Genomic DNA, 19,102 nt, shown 5'->3' with positions numbered 1-19,102 from the left:
GACCTGGCTGTACTACTGCCTTCCCAATGCACCCAGAGCCAGAGATGTGCTCCAAGCTTTGGCATTCAGATAAAGCTCGTTTCCATCCATTCTCCGCGGTCTGTACTGGCGGACAATAGAAAAGATCCTGCCCATGTTCCTTGAACAGTTCCTGGTAGCAGGGGCTAATAGCGTTCATCCCCAGCAGGCCTGGCACAGATATCTTCTGTTGCCGCGTGGTGGCGTCCAGTGCATCTCTAACCACTAACACTCCTATCTTTGGGAGAGTTTTGCCCAGCACCTCTAAGTCAAGCTCAAGGTAACCCAAGTAGGGAATGGCTAGCCCATTAGCCGCTTTAAGCTGTAGCCAATCACATGGCTGCATTGTTTCAGTGGTCTGAGGTTGTACATGCTGCCGGAAAAAGCTCTCAGTCACCGTTGTTACCATGGAGCCGGTGTCGAGGAGGCAGCGTGTAAGTACACCCCCAAGACGAATGTCAATGACTGGACAACTTCCAATAAGACGGGTATTAGTAGATGAGGTCTTCTGTTTTGAGCCCAACAAACCCCCTCCTGGTGCCAAGCTCTCAACACCGGAGGGCGCTAGTTTTCCTGCCTCATCACACTGTTGGCGGATGCCCCCGTCTGCTCTCCCCCATGGTAGTCACTCCGTGTTGCCACCCCCTGACCCCCTGGAATGAAAGCCCTGCACATTCTAGCTATATGGCCAGCTTGATTACAACGTAGGCATATGGGCTTCCCATCTGCCTGGAATTTGTAGGGCCTAGGCTGAGCTGCTGCCGGTCTGTAAGTGGAACTGGTAATACTGCGTGACTGTCCTAGTTGAGTTAAAATTGCATCTAGCTGGGACTGCTGTTTGCGAAGGCACTCCTTCAGCTCTGTCAACTCAGAGGAGGGACTGGCTGTAACTGCATTAGTGTCTGCCTCATAGGAATTGCAGGAATATGCATGGGCTCGGGGGGTGGTCTGTGTGCGCCTATTAAGCCAATCAAGAGCTTCATTGCGTATATCCCTAAAATGTAAACGCTGGTTGGCTGAGATTCTATCCAGCAAGTCACCCTGAAGTTTATCATTACGGAGACCTTCGACAAACTGGTCACGGAGGATGCGATCCGACTGCTCTAAATCCTCGTCCCTCTCCTTTATCTGTTCCATTAACTAACTAAAGGAATATTCCCTCACAGATTCACTTTCAAACTGCCGGCGGTGATAAAACTGGCGGTACAAAGCATTAAGAGATTTGGAGCAACGGAAGTTATTTTTCAAGATGGAAAAAATTCTCTGTGGGTCATTGCGATCAGCTGCTGGACTAAACTTTATCTCCCGCTTAGCTTCCCCATCCAAGACATCGTACAAAAACAAAGCCTGCTCAAGTTTAGACATAGAACGGACTGCCAATGACCGCTTTGCTTCCTCAATCTAGTCCTCTACAGACATATTATCAACAGACATTTTACCCGAAAACCTTGAACATTTTCTTTCTCGTGGTACACACACCAGACGCTCAACAGGGGTTGGCCTAGTAGGATTGTTGGGAAGATCCTGGTCAGAGTCTGATATATTTGAAGGACCTGCTTGCCCTCTAAGTTGCTGGTTATCAGCTTGAAGCTGTTTAACCAGCTCCGTCAAAGCCCTAACCTGTTCCTCCAGGGTATCAGACATGTTGTACGATGAGAAAGCCAACCTTGAGAGCGAAGTGTGATGAATCTTCCTCGTGGTAACCACTGTTTTTCCCACCTATCTAATGCCTTTTAAATAACCACCTCCAAAAAGAAAAAGGAAAAAAAAAAACAATATAACAAAAAGCAAAAATATATACAAGTAGCCAGGCAGAATTGCACACCACCTCCTACCCTGCTCGCAGCGCCAAATGTAACCTATACCAGACTGAAGCTTGGCTAAGAATCAGAATTAGCTAGGACAAGGGTGTCGTGGACCCGGTATTCCCCACTATGGGTTATTCAATTAAATGAATGAGGAAAGGAGGCGGCGTATGAAAATAATGCACTTTATTTTCTGATGTCTTATTTGCAGGCAGAGATATAAATAGATACTTATCAATAAATACTTAAGATCAGTGTGGCAATAAATAGCTTGTATATAAATAGTGATACAATATTTCACAATTCCCATAAAGTGCTTACACAAGCCACTAATACCAAGCAGCACCAGAGCTGCGGTTAGGCTACTATGCCTGCTACAAACTTAAGATAACGAAAGGACACGAATATGTCAATAGTGACAGAGCTATCAAATCATAATTAATCACACCAAAAGAGAGCACTCTCACTGCAAAGGAATGAAAAGAAAAGAGTAGGCTCAGCCAAACACAATAAATAAATAAATAACCAAACACAACTTGGAGGTGGTTTCACACACACACGGTCAAAAGGCACACATTGTAGCAGAACATAACCGCCAAGGCAAGCCTTGAGCTGCTGGCTTAATACTAGTTGCACTGGAACAGCGAATGTGGTTTAAATGTTCCACCCCACTAATTTCGTATTTAATATAAATCTAAGGTAGGGAAAAACAGTGGCTACAAATGACTCCTGTACGTCTGTGCTGTTGCATAGAATGTAGACCGGAACAAAGTATTTTAAGCACGGTGCACCGCTTCACGTAAAATCACCACCGGCAGAATCCCCATTCCAACAGTGCTCTCACCACTGCATTTGCCGCGCTGCTAATTCAAACAAAAGACTGACCTCGCGGTGTGCTATTTTACCTGCATGTGACCGGAAGAAATTAAGGGAGTGTCAGGTGACTCGCTAGGAAACAGGTGACTCACTTATCCCACTCCCACCCGTCACATTTATAATGTCTAGGACCGGACCTGAGACCCTATCAAACACTTGCTTAAAAAATGTGGTGGGAATAGGATCAATATCTGAGGTTGTAGAGTTACATTCGATGACGGTTTTTCGAAAGTTCACTTAGTGTGATACATGTTAAAAATGAAAAGCCCTACTTCCTGTATAAAATCAGCAAAAGTCCTGATCACCGTTATACATAGGGATAAAATATAAAGAATACAAGTATATAGAAAACAAAGAACAGACTGCCACCATATCCAGTAGAATAATTAGAAAACTGTGGATTTCCCTTTAGAATTCGCTAGACTCCCTCACCTTTACCTCAACAGTTTAGTGTAAACTTTGTCACTTACTGGGGTTTTATAAGTGCAGGTGTCTTAATCATAATTCATCTGTGGCGGTGACACAATATCAGTTGAGTCACAGAGACATGTTTTGTTTCCCTCTTGAGAATATGTCTTGGATAAGCTTATAGAACTTAACTAAAACAGTCTGGAATGGTGTAAAATAGTTCATATATAAAATCAGCACAGTTCAGTTGATGTGTAATGATGCCATATGATATTTCAGCCCAAGCCATGTTTTTTGTTTTAAATTTTCCGGTAGGTCTTGTTTAAAATCAGTTGATTTCTGTCCAGTCCACAAAATGTACCTAATGTCAACAGATATCAGTCTGACCTTTAAGCAATGTTGCAGTCATAGTGACAAGAGTGGTGTTGCACGTTTTAAACACTTTTAAAAAGGTTAATTCCAAAGATTGTACTGGACCATTATATGTTTTAATTTACCCTCACATTTAGACTCATTGTGGAGAAGCCACCATAAATGACATGAATTCCTGCAGCTATAGCACCTGTCTACCACACGAGGGTGTTAGTACAGTAGATTCAAAGGATTAATGCTGAATGTGAAGCAATCCTATGACTTGAATGGTATAATAGTGATACACTATAGTCATCTAGAATAGGATGGATGTCATATGATGAACACAAATATAAATGCCAGATGGAAGAATCTCAAAGGTTTTACTAAGTCAATGCATTGTAGTAAACGAATGATACTACATCTTGGCCATGGCTACAGATATAAATTTGTGCACAGAATTTGAGCGAAATACGATTTTTGTGAGCAGGGAGAAATATATTTTATTGTAGTGGATGAAACATGGCGAGAAAAACATGTGCGTTTATGTTTTTGTTCAAAGTAAATCAGGTGTGTCAGTGCCTTGTCAAAACTGCAAGTAAGAAATATAATGAAACATGTAGTAAATATAGAACATTAATATATTATTTATTGTTAATCTACAGTTGGAAGTTTTTTCAAAGAGCTAAATTTAACTGAGTGAAACATAATGTAAACAAAGAAAATGTATGATGCACTATTTGTGTGTAACAGTATATTGTGTCACAGTTATTCAACCCCTATATGGTTTTGCTGTTTTTAAAACCTTCTGATAGTTTTATGCCCTAAAGTGGAGTTAAAACATAACACATGTATGTATTGTTGGACCCAGTTGCATGGGTGGGGGTCACAGCACAACTATTGTTTTTTTTCCCGTAACCCAAAGTTACCCAATTACCTTTTCTAAAGTACTAAAGTATTTGGACCAGATAATGTAATAAGATATTATTGGGAATTTATACCTGTTTTTATTAATTCGTTATACCGCAGTAGTTTTAGTTTTTGACTGTACTATACTTGCAGGTCACCAAGTTTATTCTGAAGTTTAAATTTACTGTCGCTTTTTTACAAAGTTGCACATTAATGGAACAACGGAACTTCGTTGCATAGGTCAGAGATAACTTTGAGTACCATTACACTACATCTGGTGAAGGTCTGCAGTGATGTGACAAAGCAAAGGCTCAACAGAATGCTGAGATATGCTAACTTGGAAATTAGTCATTGTATTTAACATTTTGGTATCACTAATGTTGCACTATTGCACCAATGTTCATTTCCTAAGAAAGTTTCAGAGACAAATTCAACTTGCAATAACTTTATTTCACAATTTCATAAGTGCAGGGGTTAGGACGTATTTGAGGTTCAAATCTTAACATTCTATATACACCGGGTATTGCACTGGCATGCCATATGGGCCTCTGCAGTCTCCCTTAGGTCCACACTCTTCTCAGAGATGTTGCTCAGATCCACAGAGCTTGAACCTAAACAGGAGAAAAAGACAAATAGTGTCAGATAAGCTGGCTCTTCACAACACAAATGTATAGATCAACTAGGAAATCAGTTTTTAAGTATCCATCAAGTAGCATCTGAGACATACCAGTGGGCAGACAGTGGAATCCGATGGTGACTGGCATGGTCTTCACTGGCAGGCAACCAGGCAGACAGCGCAGCACTGGCTCAACAGAGTAGCATTTAGACTCCTGTCCATCCACAATCATCTGCTTCTCCAGTTTCACAGATTCATGCTTCAGACGGCACTCTGAAACAAATACAAAGATGTGTCAGCACATTACATGTGACAGACCTTTGCCTAAAAATCAGTAAGTGATTGCTGAAAGGTATCTCTCTTACGAGTGCTGTCACGGCAGCTCTCGGCAGGAAGCACCCAGGAGTGGGCAAAGCTGGCAGGGCTCTTGGTCTGGTAACCACTGGGGGTGGAGTACTCCTGTCTGATCTCTCCGTCGGCTTTACCACAGAGACCACAAGTCTGTCCCTTCATCCAGTCCACAACATTAACCTGAAGGACACAGGTTTACTGAGGTTTAGTCCTTTTGTATTTCTTCAAATGTTACTGCACATGTAAGTTGCATTCAAGCTGTATTTACCCTCCATGTGTCCTTGCTGAAGTAAACCTCCTGAAGACCAAGGCTAGGAGCATGAAGTGCCAGACCCTGAGCTTTCTGTCTGATCTGGATGGAGCCTAAAACCAGAACCATTTTATTATAAACAGAAATTATAAGCAAATCAGTATTTTTGGATTAATAGAAGATGAACATGAATATGTTTAGTTTACCTGAGGGATGTTGGTAGGGAAGGCTGGAAATAGGAACCTCCATTCCGTTAACCTTTACCAGTACATCACTTCCAGTGGGGAACAGGTCAACATCCCTGAAAAAGGTCACAGCAAAATCTTCAGCTTTCCGAACCCCATCATTTTTCTATAATTGGGTACTCACTATTTAAGAATACTCACATATCAGCAATCTTCACGTTGATGTGGTTCTGTTCACTGAGCTCATCTTTCTTCAGCAGGACCATGAATTTAAGCTCTGATGTGCAGTCCTGAGCCAACACTTGGGAGCAGGAGAGTGGCATCTCATTCTTTAACCTTCTGTTGTTGAATGTGGTCAGTGTGTCTCGGACCATGCTACACTGAGCTGAAAGAAATGATGGACCATAGATTCACATGAATGAATTGCTGATGAAATAAATGAAATGTCATGAGACGGCACTAACAGTTAGGCGGAACATTAATCTTGTCTCAGATGTTTACGCCTACCTGAGGTAGCCTCTGCATACAGGAAATGCAACTGGTCAAGAATGTTGTCCTCGGGAATGGCGCGGATAACAGCGTCAGCACCAATAGGCAGGGCAATGGGCAGAGGCAGGGCCAGTTTGGAAAGAGTCATCTACACACACACAAAGCATACAGTGTGACGAACATCAACACGACTGATACGTTTAGAAATCATCACAATGAAACTATTTGGAGATATTTACCAGTGGCAGTTTCACAATGACATCGACTGTCCTCTCGGTGGGGATGGCAACAGTCAGTTCCAATTCTTTTTCAATGTTCTTGGCTTTACTGACAGTGATTCCGGCCATCAAAGCAGCACCAGGGATGTACTTAGCCAGCCTTGGGGGACACAGATAATGTACAATGTCAAGAGTATATATTGAATTTATATTTGCTTTGAAATATAACTCTTTGTTTAATGACAGAGTACCTGGTTGCATAGGTAGTGACAATAGCAGGGATCTTCACCCATTCCACCTCCAGACGGGCTGCAGGGATAGCACCAAGGAGACCAGCCTCAGCCTTCAAGATGGTGGCAAATTCCTGGCACTCTGCTCCAAAGGCAACCTTAGCCTGATTTCACAGACGATGCAAATGCTTAAATATTTACACCAAAGTCTCAAAATGACTTTAAAGCCTTAAATGAATATAACATGAAATGTGACAGAATCGCACCATGACTTTGTGTTTGCTCAGGAGGACACCATCAGCACACAACTTCCAGTTGTCAGTTTCAGCCAGAGCAGAGATGATGGTCTGCACCCTGCTGTTGGCCTTATCAAGATAGGCAGCAGCCTGGTATCCCAGCAACTTCTGGTCGGCTCTCACAGCACGGAGGATGACCACCACAGCAGGAGCGACGGCATTACCAAGGAACTTAGTCTGGAAGTACGGATAAAAAGTGACACACATTTCATTTTCTTATTCATTTTGACCCAGACCCAATCCATTACTTTGAGCTTTGCGGCATTTGATGGACCTCACCTGTTTGTAAATGGCCTCAAAGCTGGATGCACTGCTTCCACTGCTTCTGAGATTCTGAGCGGAGATTCTCTGAGAGACCAGGTACTGAGAGCAAAGCACAGTTATCAAAGTCAGACCTCATTTGTACTACTGATGCAATTCCAGTGGATATATTCATTTCTTACATTCAATGGATGAAAGTACGAATAGATACATCATTTAAAAGAATAAGGGGAATTACCTGATTCTTGTGGAATTTCTTGAAAGGATACTCCTTAAGTGAAACCTATGAGTTAGTTAGATCAAAAAATGTCAAAAGCATGTTTTACTTTGTGTGAAACCAAATGTAGAACAAAGCAACTGAAAACAACCTCCAGGCACATTAAAGTCAAATGCTCACAGTTATAATAATGTGTCATTTCAAATACAATTTTGAGATATCTTTTCATGGAAAAAAAAGATATATGATGTGATGTGGCCCAAACTCACCTTTGACATGCTGGAGCTATAGAAGCTGGAAGAGCTGGAGGAGCTGAACAAGGAGCTGAGGAGGCTGCTTGAGCTGGAGCTGGAGCTGGAGCTCTTCAGAGCAGGCTCAAGGATCTTCTTCAGTTTAGTAATGATGGTTCTTCCCTCAGGGCTCAGCTCGTCAATAATGTTGATCTCCTTCAGGAGCTTCTCTGCAGCCTTGGCTCCAACTTGTACTTCAACCTCCAGTCTCTCAATGGCTGGGCCATCAGCTACACAAAAAGAAAAAAAACATAATTAAACTGACTGAGCTATCCGCTGCAGAAATTCATTTAAAAAACACAAAAAAAAAACCTACCTGGTTTCACAGCAAGAAGAGCTGCATGCTCTCCGATCAGGTTAAGCAGAGGAATGTCCTTGATGAGAGCAGCATTGCTAGAGGTGAGTTCAAAGCATCCTTTGATTCCCAGAAGGGGAGCTGGGACACAAATGATCTTGTGGATTGGTGTTCCTGCTCTCAACTGAGGTTGTACTTCAGATGATGCCTCGTAGGAAATCTCAGAAGACTGTGGTAGAAAGAATCAGGTTCACACTGCAGAACAGAGTCAGAAAATGCCTCAAAGCATGAAAAGAAGTTTCCATTAGACCTACCAAACTACGATCAATAGACATCCGTTGTGCAGCAATAACTGGTACCATTGGTGTGATTCTTTCAGCTGCAAGATCCTCAATATTGCGGGCGAAAGCCAGGGTCTCAACACTAGTTACAAATTAATATGGATAAATTACAAAGAAATATGACACATCATACCTATTTTTTATATTTAAATCGCATGGACACTAGTATCTTTACCGGATTTTAGCAATGTGCTCTGGTGTCACGACAGGGAGAACCTCAATCTTGAAGTTCAGTTTGGGAATATCTGCTCTTGCTTCCAGTTTAGCGGGCAGCACAGCGAGGGCCTTGGCTCTAGCCATGACAGCAGCCTGAATGAAGGCAGTGTTGATTCCCATCACAGCGTATGTTTCCACAGCGATGCTAGAAAAGGAAATAAAAACATTTAAGGACCTGCACTTGAGGAATTACTACACTATGTGGAACGTGTGTGGATGTTAAAATACTGCGCAGCAAGGACTATGTGTGGCTGTGTTGTGGATTTGTAAGAAGAGGTGTACCTTGGAGTGGCCTCAGCCAACAACTTAATGTCTAGTTTCATAAGCTCAGCAGCAGTGACAGCACTGAGTTCAGGTAGAGGTGGGGTGATGATTGCCTGAACTGTAACATGCGGAGGAAAGATGTCAGGTAATTATAGAATTACAAATGTTATAAAAGGACAAAAAAACAGAGCAAGGGAAATATATTGTTTATGGATGCCTATATTATATCACAATGGGTAGAAATAAAATGATCATCAGTCAAGTCCGACCTTTAATGGTGGCAGCAGCAACAGCAGCAGAGTAGAGACTGAGCTCCATTGGCACACCAACAGCAGTGGGGAAGATGCGACGAATCTCAGCAGCCAGAAGAGGCTTAGCGGCCTGAACTGAAATGCCACTCTGCAGTGCTTTCAGGGCATCCTTCAGCAGGAGCTTGGCATCGGCACTAGTGGAAAGCTGGAGATGGGAAAGATAATAACATGTCCATACTGAAAATAACCTTTCACACACTGCCCCACTAAAACAATGCACTAAAATACAGCTCATAATTCTAGTGTGTAAAGTGAAAAGAGTGAAAACTAAATGCCTTACCTGAACTGCTTGATCGACAATAGCTTTGTCAATGTTTGCAAAGGCAATCTCCTGTCCAAAGAATTTGACATAGATGGATGCCAGTGGCTGGCTCTTTGGCAAGACCTTCCATTCAGCAATCTACAAGAAACAGAAGATAAGATTTTCTAAATAGTCAACGTCACTAAGGACGTACATGTGGAGATAATTACGTGAAAATGAATTTAAATTTTACTTACTGCTTTCATGACGCGCTTCATCTTGGTGAGCCTGTCATCCTCCAGATCTTGTAAAGCACGAGTTTTCAGAAGGGCCTCCTGAATTCCCTCAGTTCTAACTCCAACCTGAGAGAGAGACAGTGTGATCAGAGGAGCATGGTGATCACAGAGATGGAAGTTGTTTCAGTCGTACACTTTATTCGAGCTTATTGTTATTTAACCCACCTCAAGAACATCAGCAGCAGCTCCAGCAAGATAGGCACGAGCTTTGACCACAACGGCTGTGGGCAGAATGGTGGCACCATCGTTGATGATGAAAACACTACCAGCAGCACCAGCCATCATGGAACCTTTTAAAAATAGAGAATTTCATATTAACGTTGGAGACATTTTAAAATTAATTCAGGATTTATTAAGAAAATTGAAAAACATGCTTACTTCTGTAGATATCAAGGTGGATTGCTTTGCTGAAACGGTAGCTCAGTCTGTCCAGTTTGGGGCTCAAGATCTTGATGGCAATATTGCTGGCAGCAGCACTAAAATGGGCATGAATGGTCATGTTAGACTTCTAAACATGGTTCATGAGGAAAGTAAAATATGGAAAGCCATCCCAGGGCGCACTTACACAGTGGCGTAGTCTGGGGCAGTGCTCCTGGTGAGGGATCTGATGTAGGAATACACAAAGCTGACGATCTGCATGCTGGTCTCCTTCTTCAGAACGCTAGCAATAGTAGATACCAGTGCAACTGTGGGTTTGGTCTCAAACAGTACCACAGCAGCCACCATACGCAATTCAGGGTGAAGAGCCTTGTCCATGAACAGCTGCAGGGCCACTGGCTGAATCTACAAGACCAAATACGTATAAACAATAAGACATGAAACTTTGATTTTTCCAATGGCCCATGTTGACAGAAATGTGGCTAGGCTCACCAATTTAGGTTCCTTCTTAGCAATGCTTCTGAGAGCCAAGATGGCGTCGACTTGAACTCTGATGGGGAGAGCAGCAGCTGCAGAGCCAAATCCAGGGAGGATCTTCATGATTGGTTTAAGACTGGCAGGATGGCCAGCGTTACCCATAACTTTGACCAGCAGGGTGATTTCAGCAATATCAGCCTTAGCAATAGCCTCAGCTGCAAGCTCATGGATGGGCTGGAGAAAGAAGTTGAGTATTTTCAGTCACTTCAGAAAAAAATGATATGTAAATTCAGGGAAAATTCTGAGGATAAAGGGGAAACATTCACCTTCAGGAGTTCAGCTGGGCAAGTAGGAACTGCAGCACAGTACTTGGCAATCATGGTGCCATAACCCAGCATAGCAATCTCACGCAGAACAATGTTTGCCTGAACCTTGTGGTGGAGAGCCAGTGTCTGTATGATTGAGAAAGAAGAGTTATGAATATTGTCCTCCTAAAAAACAATTATGAAAACCTACAATTCTTTGGTGCACTTACAGAGGTGAGTCTGATGATCTCCATATCAGCAGGAACCATATGCACAGCAGCCAAAAGAACTTGAACTGTTTCGGGAATGGTGATGTCATCAGCCAGGAACTTCTCCTTGATGAACCTCACAGCGACTGGTGTTCCAACCACAGGAATGACATCCAGAATCCAACGTCTGAAATAATCATGTTAGTCAGTACATTGCACAGGAAGGTGTACATAAATATGTTTGCTTTAAATACTGAAAAAGAGGCAATTCATACCTGTATTCTGGTCTGGCCTTAAACTGACTCCAGATGGCTTCAATGTTCTCCAAGCTGGCCACACGCAACACCTGGATCAGCTGGATGAACTTCAGAGGAGCATCCTCATGGACCTTAGCCACATTGTTTGCAACCAGATGGTGCAGAATCTCCACAATCTGAAAAAATGTACAGAGATTGTGAGACATCTGAAAATTTGTTTAGAAAATGGTGTCATACAGGAAATTGTATGCAATGTAAAAATGTCACCTGAGCCTGAGCATCGCTAATCCTCAGGAGCTGAATTGGAGTCTGAAGAATTTCAGTGGCAAACTCGTAGAGCAGGGATCCGCGGGCCACATAATCTGCCTTGATGGGCACAATGGGGGTTTTCTCAAGCTCCAGGAAGGTCAGACTTTGTCTGTAATCGTGGTGTAAAAGAACACATGTAATCTGGCCTTAAATCAACAGATTAGCTCTATTTTGTGAATTGAGAAAATGCTAACTATGATAAAAAACACATACTTGGCTTCCATCTGTGCAACTCCACCCATCTCAGCAACAGGTGTGACCTGATGAAGTTCCCGGACTGTAGCTTCAGTGATCAGAGCACCAGTGGCGCTTGGTTTCATGATGTAGCTGTAGGTTGCTGCTCCAGTCAGGCTGTTTGCTTTCTGTATGTGTGATATATTGGACAGTTATTAGGCAATGCAAGGTAAGCATGGAGGCTTCATACACAGAGGCAACTCAATGTACTTTACATGATAAAAAGCAAAGGGAATACCCAAAGGAAAAATAAAGACAAAGTGCTTAAGATTGAAAAGCAATAAAAGATAGAAAAATAGAATAAAATCGTGTGATTAAAAGTCAGTAATACAATTCAAAGATAGGTAATATAATTGAAAGAAAGCACAAAGTGCATCAAGTGGAACTGTGTTCATTTCAACCTAAGACATCAGACAATGTACATGGCCAAGCATCACCAGATCTAAACCAAGTGACCAAGTTTTGCTTACCAGTGTTTCCAAGTAAGCCAGGCCCAAATCCTTGATGATCCTCTCCTGGCAGTTGTTGAGATCCTTGGACTTGGTGACAACAATGCGCTCTGCCTTGACATCCTCACTGATGATGTAGTGGGTCTTGCACACTCCCTGAACTCCAGCCTTTAGATCAAAGATGGACATATTAGTAATATGGCAGGAAATCACGTGAAAATAGTAGAATATGATTCTTCATGTTGTTTTGTCTCACCTCTTGCAGTTCATAAACATTCTGGGTCTTCTTGAGGTTGAGCTGAAGAATGTTGAGGATACCTCTGTGGACATTCAGCACTGTAGTGGAGACTCCGGCTGGGGCAAACACCTTACCGACCACACCATTAGCGTACTCAAACTTGATGGGAATCAGAAGCTGAGCACCCAATGCTGAGGTGAGCTTGGTGGCTGGAACGAAGGGGTCCTTTGGCCAGACACCACTGTACTCGAAGATTTCAGGATCCAAGAGCTAATGAAGTGAAATTGAGCATTCATTACTAATCATTGATTCAACTCATTTTAAAAAACACTTTTGAAGTAGATGAAATAGAATATTCTATTACCTTCAGCAAGTAGGTGTTCTCAGCCAAAGCACTGATGAGAACCTTGCTGCTGACTTTCAGTCCTGCTCTGGCCAGACCTTCCACAGGGAGACCGCCCAGGAGCAGTGCCTCATATTTGTACACATAGGTCTTAGCGGCAGCAAACTCAGGAGCTGTCGAAAGGGGTATGTCTTTTACTATATATCTATTACTATATCAGTTTACTTGGTAAAATGGAGAAGGCAGTTGATATTTCAAAATGCTTAAATTGTCACTTACCAAGGTTCACATGTTGACTCGCTGAGAAAAAAGTTAGGAAATTGTTGAATATATATTAAATGAAATAGTACATTTAAAAATGGCATTAGAATACAATGGGTACTTTTTAATAAAATAACTAAGGTTTTAAAAGACAAAAGCCACCTACCCACAAGGGCTAGAGTCAGTGCAAGCACAACCAGTTTCATGGCAGCTGGATGGAAAGAGCCACACCAACACACTGCTTTTAAAGCCCACATTTTATTGACATCACCCAATATATCATTTACTTTGAGGCTTCTTTTACCAAATCGTTGTGATGCACACGTGGTTGGTTCAAGGTTAGATGCTCATGACCTGAACAGGTTAGGCTGGCCTGCCGTCCTCTCCTCTCATCTCATATCAGTGTCCGGGGCATTAGGGCTTTTGGTAAACTGCCAGAACCACAACAATTCTGTTAAATTCATTCATGTGTTGCCCCAATCTCTGTCTCACCATTAACTGAATTGATTGTCTTCAACCTGTAACTGTTGGAAAATATATTATTCTCTAATATACACACACACACACACACACACACACACACACACACACACACACACACACACATATATATATATGAGAGAGAAAGGCCATATTATACCTAAATGTACTCTGGAAGCTATGATGTCTCATTACATTTCTACATGGCATAACATTTGGTTAAGGAACAGGGAGAAGATGGCTCGATATTTTGTATTTTGAGGAATTGGAAGGGTTACGGTCCTTAGTGTCTCTTTCTCAGAAGGCCAAAAACAACATGTATTGGTACAATTTCATACCTTCAGGTATGTTTTAGAAGTTCTGTTATATGAACTTTTATAGAGAGGTTGTATTATATGTCTGTGATACTGTATGTTTCCAAATAATGGCCATGGGAGATATAAAGACTAGGCAGACATGCTGGGGCCCTGTTTAGTGTCTGCATTGGAAATGCAGTGTATATTTAAAATGTTAAGTGTATCCACTGAAAATTGGATTTTAGTGTTTATATATGTTTACTGTACATGACCAAGAACAAAATATAGTCACACTTTCTTTGGAGGGTCCCATATAGACTATCTACAGATGCTCAGATTATATACAAACTATCTATGCAAACTCTGTTAACCACGATTGATGGTGAAGGATTGGGTTTGGTTAAGGTGATGTTCAGTGAACTATTACAAAGACTGAACTTGATGTCTGTAGGTGGACTATCTCAGTAAAGTGTTACCCAGAAGACTTCTAACACATTCATCTACACTTTCTTGTTACCAATCTTACATTCCTGTCATTTTCATCAAATAAGTTCATAAAGTTTATTACCTGAATTAATTCAGAGTTAGGTGACACTTCAGGTCAGGACTTGGTTTATTGGACATTGGGTAATAGGTTTACTCATGCTGACATTTGTCATGGTAATTCTTCAGCTAATGAAACACACTGACATTGTGTTGGGCACATTCCAGGTTGATCAACAGATGTGCTCATGGGTCATTTCAGGACAACTTTTCAGGTCAGGTCAGGGATTTCCATGAACAATTACAGATAGCCTATCTGGTTTACAGTGTTGTATAGTAACGAAGTAGAAATACTTCGTTACTGTACTTAAGTCGTTTTTTTTATATATCTGTACTTTACTTTACTAGGCTACTTGTATTTCTGTTAACTTTTACTTATACTTCGCTACATTTTGCAAAGAAAACTGATACTTTTACTCCGATACATTTCCCATGAAACCTTCGTTACTCATTACAAAATCAAATCATCTTTAGAAAAAAAAAAAAATCATGGGAGTGACGAGACCAACGTCGGGGACTTTGGTAGAACAACGACTGCAAGCAGGTTTGGCGAATCAGTGGTCCTAGGGCACGTTAATGCGCTATTGACCGTTCGCAAAAGCCCCATACTCTTAGTTACTGTTGCTACGTCTTTTGAACTCGTTCATGCACTATTGTGTTCAAATAAGGCCCAGTTTATAAGTATGCTCATTCTAGTCGGAATAAACTTCATAATTCTCAAAATTCTGACCCTTTGCTTTTTTATTAACAGCATTTACTTGTACTTTTACTTTCAATACTTAAGTACATTTAATATCAGAAAATTACTTTTGATACTTAAGTACAGTAAAGATCAGATACTTTAAGACTTTTACTCAAGTAGTATTCTAAAAGGTTACTTTTACTTTTACTTGAGTCATTTTACAGTAAGGTATCTTTACTTTTACTCAAGTATGGCTTTTGGGTACTTTATACACCACTGCTGGTTTATAACTGGTAATAATACTTCTCTCAAGCCGAAAATTGTCTCATTCTGCAGGTACCATGATTTATTTTCATAGTGTGTTACAACTAAAATAATTCCATCATATTTTGATTATTATTCATTACGTTTTTTTTTCAAATCTTTATGAATCTCTATAGAGGAAATTCTCATAATCAGTCTAAGAATGTTTAAGTTTAATTGCAAGATGACACATAAAAATCATGAAAAAAGTAAACCTTTTTTTCTCTGGTTTATATGGTCTGTCAAAAGGACTTGAATCAGTACAAAAAAGAAACAACCCTTTTATTTAAAAATAAACAAAAATAAAACAGTAACCATAGAAGGTCATGCTTTTAACAAATGGATACCTTCCTAGGTTTATTTGTATTTCTGGACTCTGGATGATGGCCATGTATTTCTTATTATTCTGCTTTTTCAGCAGACATGTGGCTATGTGTCTCACCCTCAGAAAAGCAGACATTTGGCTATGTGTTTCTTTCCAGCTTCCACCATTTTGGGTCTTGTTGTCAAACCAGAAAGAAATTAGCATTTTGTAAGGAGAATAGAACTAAAATCTTGCACATTTCAGTCTCTGAGTAAGGTTTCAGCTCTTAATGACCCGCCCATTAGAAAATGAGGGCTATTCATATAAGGTGACATTTGTTTCTCATTATTGCTGAGGTCTTCTAGAATATAATTCAAATTTCTACCTTGTACTGTCGACCAGACACTATTTTATACACATTTATGTCCATTCCTCTGCACCATTGTTGCTTTGTAGAGGTATATTTACCTGACAAATCTGATACTTCCACATCACCAGTGAGTGAAGTCAAATGAGACCATGGACAAATGAGAGTGTACTGGATCGTTTGGTGAAATGGAATTGGTGTGAAAATGTTGGTGTCATATCATGAAAGATTACTCCTGAACTTATTTCTGAAATCTTAGTTGATCTGTTTTCTGTTATTCAAACCAGCCCAATCTGTTATTTTTCTCCTTTGTTGCCCCACATTCATCAAAGGCAGTCTGTTATCTAAAAGTAAATATTTGTTGTATGTAATCTATACAGATTGCACTAAAAGGATTGTCTGAAAAAGTCTTTATTGCTCACACACTGCTTCATGACACACACACACACACAAACATATTGCAGGCAGCACAGTAATGCACAGGACTCAAACAGGCATAACCAGCAAAAGACACTTTTGTATGTTTGTGGTCTAGCAGAAAGGAAATAAATGACAAATTATAGATTGGTTTGCATTAAATAACATAAAGGCTTAATATGTACAGATCAGACACACAATAAAGATTTAACAACAGTACAATTGTGGTGGTTACTGTGTGACAATACTGCCATCAACAGGTCAGTCACATCAATCATTTAGTGCTACTACTCTAATGTGCTCTAACCCTTAATGTGCAACATCACGTTCGGAATGGAATCTTTACTTATGTCGTAAATAATAACAAAAGGAAGTTGACAAAATGAAACAGATCTAACCTACTAACTAACATAATTAACAGTTCACCTCAACTGCATTTGGATTAGCCAGAAATACAACTAGTATCATCTCCACATAGTAACAAACCCGCTGATGACGTTTTACTGTCTCACAGCCTCTTAGGATCCACACCAAGAACCTCAATTCGGCAAATACTCGTTCAGGTCCAGGGTGGCACAGTTTGGTGTCACACCTGAATAACGCTTGAGCTCCGTGGTATCCTCTGACACAGAGTGGTTCGGTGGAGCGAGGATTGGCCACTCTTCAGGAGATAACTGTAAGAATCATGGTCCTTGACACCATCTGTTAGGTTTCGCAAGCCCTTGCAGGGTTTTACCTCTAATGAGGTCATCTACCGGATTCCTGGAAGAATCAACATATCGCCAGGCCTGGAGGTCAGTGAGGTCTTGTATTTCCACCATTTGAGGCAGGTATTCAAGCTCAGTTTCCCAGGTTTACCAGGCTGTCAGAAGCTCTTCAGGGAGATTGGGGTCATCCCAGTCCCTCCGCCTGTCCCACAGCCGCTGAACTAGTACCTTCTCCTGTGTGGTATAAGGAAGTATAGACCCAAGAGGGTCATTCTGACTAGCTCACACATGGTAGATGTTGCGCATGGTGGTATCTTGATGGGTGACTGGTCTGTGCTTGTAACTGAAGGTGTCAGCATCACACTACCAGCTCACCCCCAGCGTTGACTCCTGTGCTTCAGACTTGTCATGTGCCAACCACAGCCTCAGTTTATCTGGTCTGGCATCTTCAGGCAAGTGGTTTATGACTTCAGGCCAGTTATTGGGCCACTGGCTGATTTCAAATCCTCCAGAGACCAAGAGGCCTCTGAGATTGTCGCTCAACTGTGTTGCTTCCCGGGCAGACTGCAAGCTCTGTAAACAGTTGTCGACATAGAAGCCCTTCTTTGGAAAATCGCTCTTCACTATCAGTCCTGCTGTGGTTAAACACATGTCGCTGCAGCGCGTAGGTAGCACAACATGGGCTGCATGTGTTCCCGAAAGGCAGCATCTGCCATTCAAAGACCTGCGGTGTTTCTTCCCTCCGCATGCTGCGCCAAAGGAAACCCAGAAGTGGCTTGTCCTCAGGCAGTAACAGCACCTGGTGATACACGCCTTAGATGCCACCGCTAATGCCGACACTGTGTTCTCTGAACCGCAGGACAGAATCATTAAGGCTAATTATTGATTATTGATTATCATCATTATTATTCAGAGCTCCAAATTGATAGTTTCAATATATTTTATAAGACTAATATATTTTATGAGACTGATTTGTGGATGATCTTTATTTTGACCACTGTGGAGGACACTACACTTTGTGTGGCGACCGTTAGGTGTTCAATCCAATCGGGTGAGATTACCAACATATTGGTGCTGTTGTCAGGAAAGTACCAATGTTGTCTTGGTGGCCCTAATGAAGACTGTGACGGACCAAGCCTTGGGTAACCGTCTATCCATGGGTATGGCCAAAGCTCAGAGTCAGAGTAAAGTTTTTCAGTTTTTTTTTGGTTTATTATTTTTCAAAGTTCAGGAATCCATAAGTCATTCACAAACTTCATCACTTCAAATCCATAAGACATTCACAAAATTCCCAAAAAGAACAGAATTCTGCTAAGCCTCTAAATGACTAGAGGACAGCCATCAGCAGTTCCCAGAGATGCACATACCTTACCAACCCCTCCTCAAGACAGAACAAATCCACATATATAGAAAGGTGGTCAGCACCATATAAAAAGGAGGGGTATACAAAATAATCAATTAGTGTTTCAGTGCACAATATAAACCCTGAAACACCCACACAGTGTTCACAATGTGCTAAATATATAATTAGAATAATATCTATTTAATACATCCTAATCGCTGGCCTGTAAAAAAAGACATTGTACTAAAGTGGTTTGGCCAAACCATTTCTCTTGTCCCAACCGCCACAACAGGGAATCACCACCCTGATTAAGGTAGGAACCGTATATAAGTTCCCACTGGTTCCGGTGGCGCTTCTTAGCCGTTGCACCGACAATCAAACACGAGCACCCAAACAGCTGGCAATCCACTCCACGAGTCTCTCGGTCTACTCAATAAATGTAGGAAACCACGATTGTTGTCCTAGCC

At 41.4% G+C, this 19,102-nt stretch overlaps 1 protein-coding gene across 4 annotated transcripts in view; it reads right to left on the bottom strand.

Annotated features, from left to right (window-relative positions):
* Positions 1–13,492, bottom strand: part of LOC105894978 (vitellogenin) — a 38,108-nt gene extending 24,616 nt beyond the window's left edge. Inside the window, exons 1-34 of one of the 4 annotated variants that reach the window (XM_042708954.1) lie at positions 13,361–13,492; positions 13,213–13,233; positions 12,955–13,106; positions 12,609–12,860; positions 12,374–12,520; positions 11,883–12,031; positions 11,628–11,778; positions 11,379–11,536; positions 11,125–11,290; positions 10,916–11,041; positions 10,605–10,823; positions 10,300–10,517; positions 10,113–10,210; positions 9,900–10,024; positions 9,696–9,800; positions 9,478–9,597; positions 9,156–9,342; positions 8,905–9,004; positions 8,582–8,767; positions 8,380–8,488; positions 8,087–8,294; positions 7,750–8,000; positions 7,502–7,546; positions 7,282–7,365; positions 6,973–7,179; positions 6,728–6,870; positions 6,498–6,636; positions 6,277–6,406; positions 5,971–6,154; positions 5,791–5,885; positions 5,603–5,697; positions 5,349–5,514; positions 5,095–5,256; positions 4,797–4,978 (exon numbers count right to left, since the gene is read on the bottom strand). In XM_042708954.1, the coding sequence (XP_042564888.1) occupies positions 4,875–4,978; positions 5,095–5,256; positions 5,349–5,514; positions 5,603–5,697; positions 5,791–5,885; positions 5,971–6,154; positions 6,277–6,406; positions 6,498–6,636; positions 6,728–6,870; positions 6,973–7,179; positions 7,282–7,365; positions 7,502–7,546; positions 7,750–8,000; positions 8,087–8,294; positions 8,380–8,488; positions 8,582–8,767; positions 8,905–9,004; positions 9,156–9,342; positions 9,478–9,597; positions 9,696–9,800; positions 9,900–10,024; positions 10,113–10,210; positions 10,300–10,517; positions 10,605–10,823; positions 10,916–11,041; positions 11,125–11,290; positions 11,379–11,536; positions 11,628–11,778; positions 11,883–12,031; positions 12,374–12,520; positions 12,609–12,860; positions 12,955–13,106; positions 13,213–13,233; positions 13,361–13,451 (4,893 nt within the window). In that variant the 5' untranslated portion in view covers positions 13,452–13,492 and the 3' untranslated portion in view covers positions 4,797–4,874. Of the gene's footprint in view, positions 1–4,796; positions 4,979–5,094; positions 5,257–5,348; positions 5,515–5,602; positions 5,698–5,790; positions 5,886–5,970; positions 6,155–6,276; positions 6,407–6,497; positions 6,637–6,727; positions 6,871–6,972; positions 7,180–7,281; positions 7,366–7,501; positions 7,547–7,749; positions 8,001–8,086; positions 8,295–8,379; positions 8,489–8,581; positions 8,768–8,904; positions 9,005–9,155; positions 9,343–9,477; positions 9,598–9,695; positions 9,801–9,899; positions 10,025–10,112; positions 10,211–10,299; positions 10,518–10,604; positions 10,824–10,915; positions 11,042–11,124; positions 11,291–11,378; positions 11,537–11,627; positions 11,779–11,882; positions 12,032–12,373; positions 12,521–12,608; positions 12,861–12,954; positions 13,107–13,212; positions 13,234–13,360 lie in introns of those variants that run through there. The other 3 variants (XM_042708955.1, XM_042708953.1, XM_031574710.2) reach the window with 3 other exon arrangements.
* Positions 13,493–19,102: the final 5,610 nt, after the last annotated feature.

This window comes from Clupea harengus, chromosome 10 (assembly GCF_900700415.2).
Source record: "Clupea harengus chromosome 10, Ch_v2.0.2, whole genome shotgun sequence".
NCBI lineage: Eukaryota > Metazoa > Chordata > Actinopteri > Clupeiformes > Clupeidae > Clupea > Clupea harengus.
This window is presented reverse-complemented; position numbering and strand designations above follow the sequence as displayed.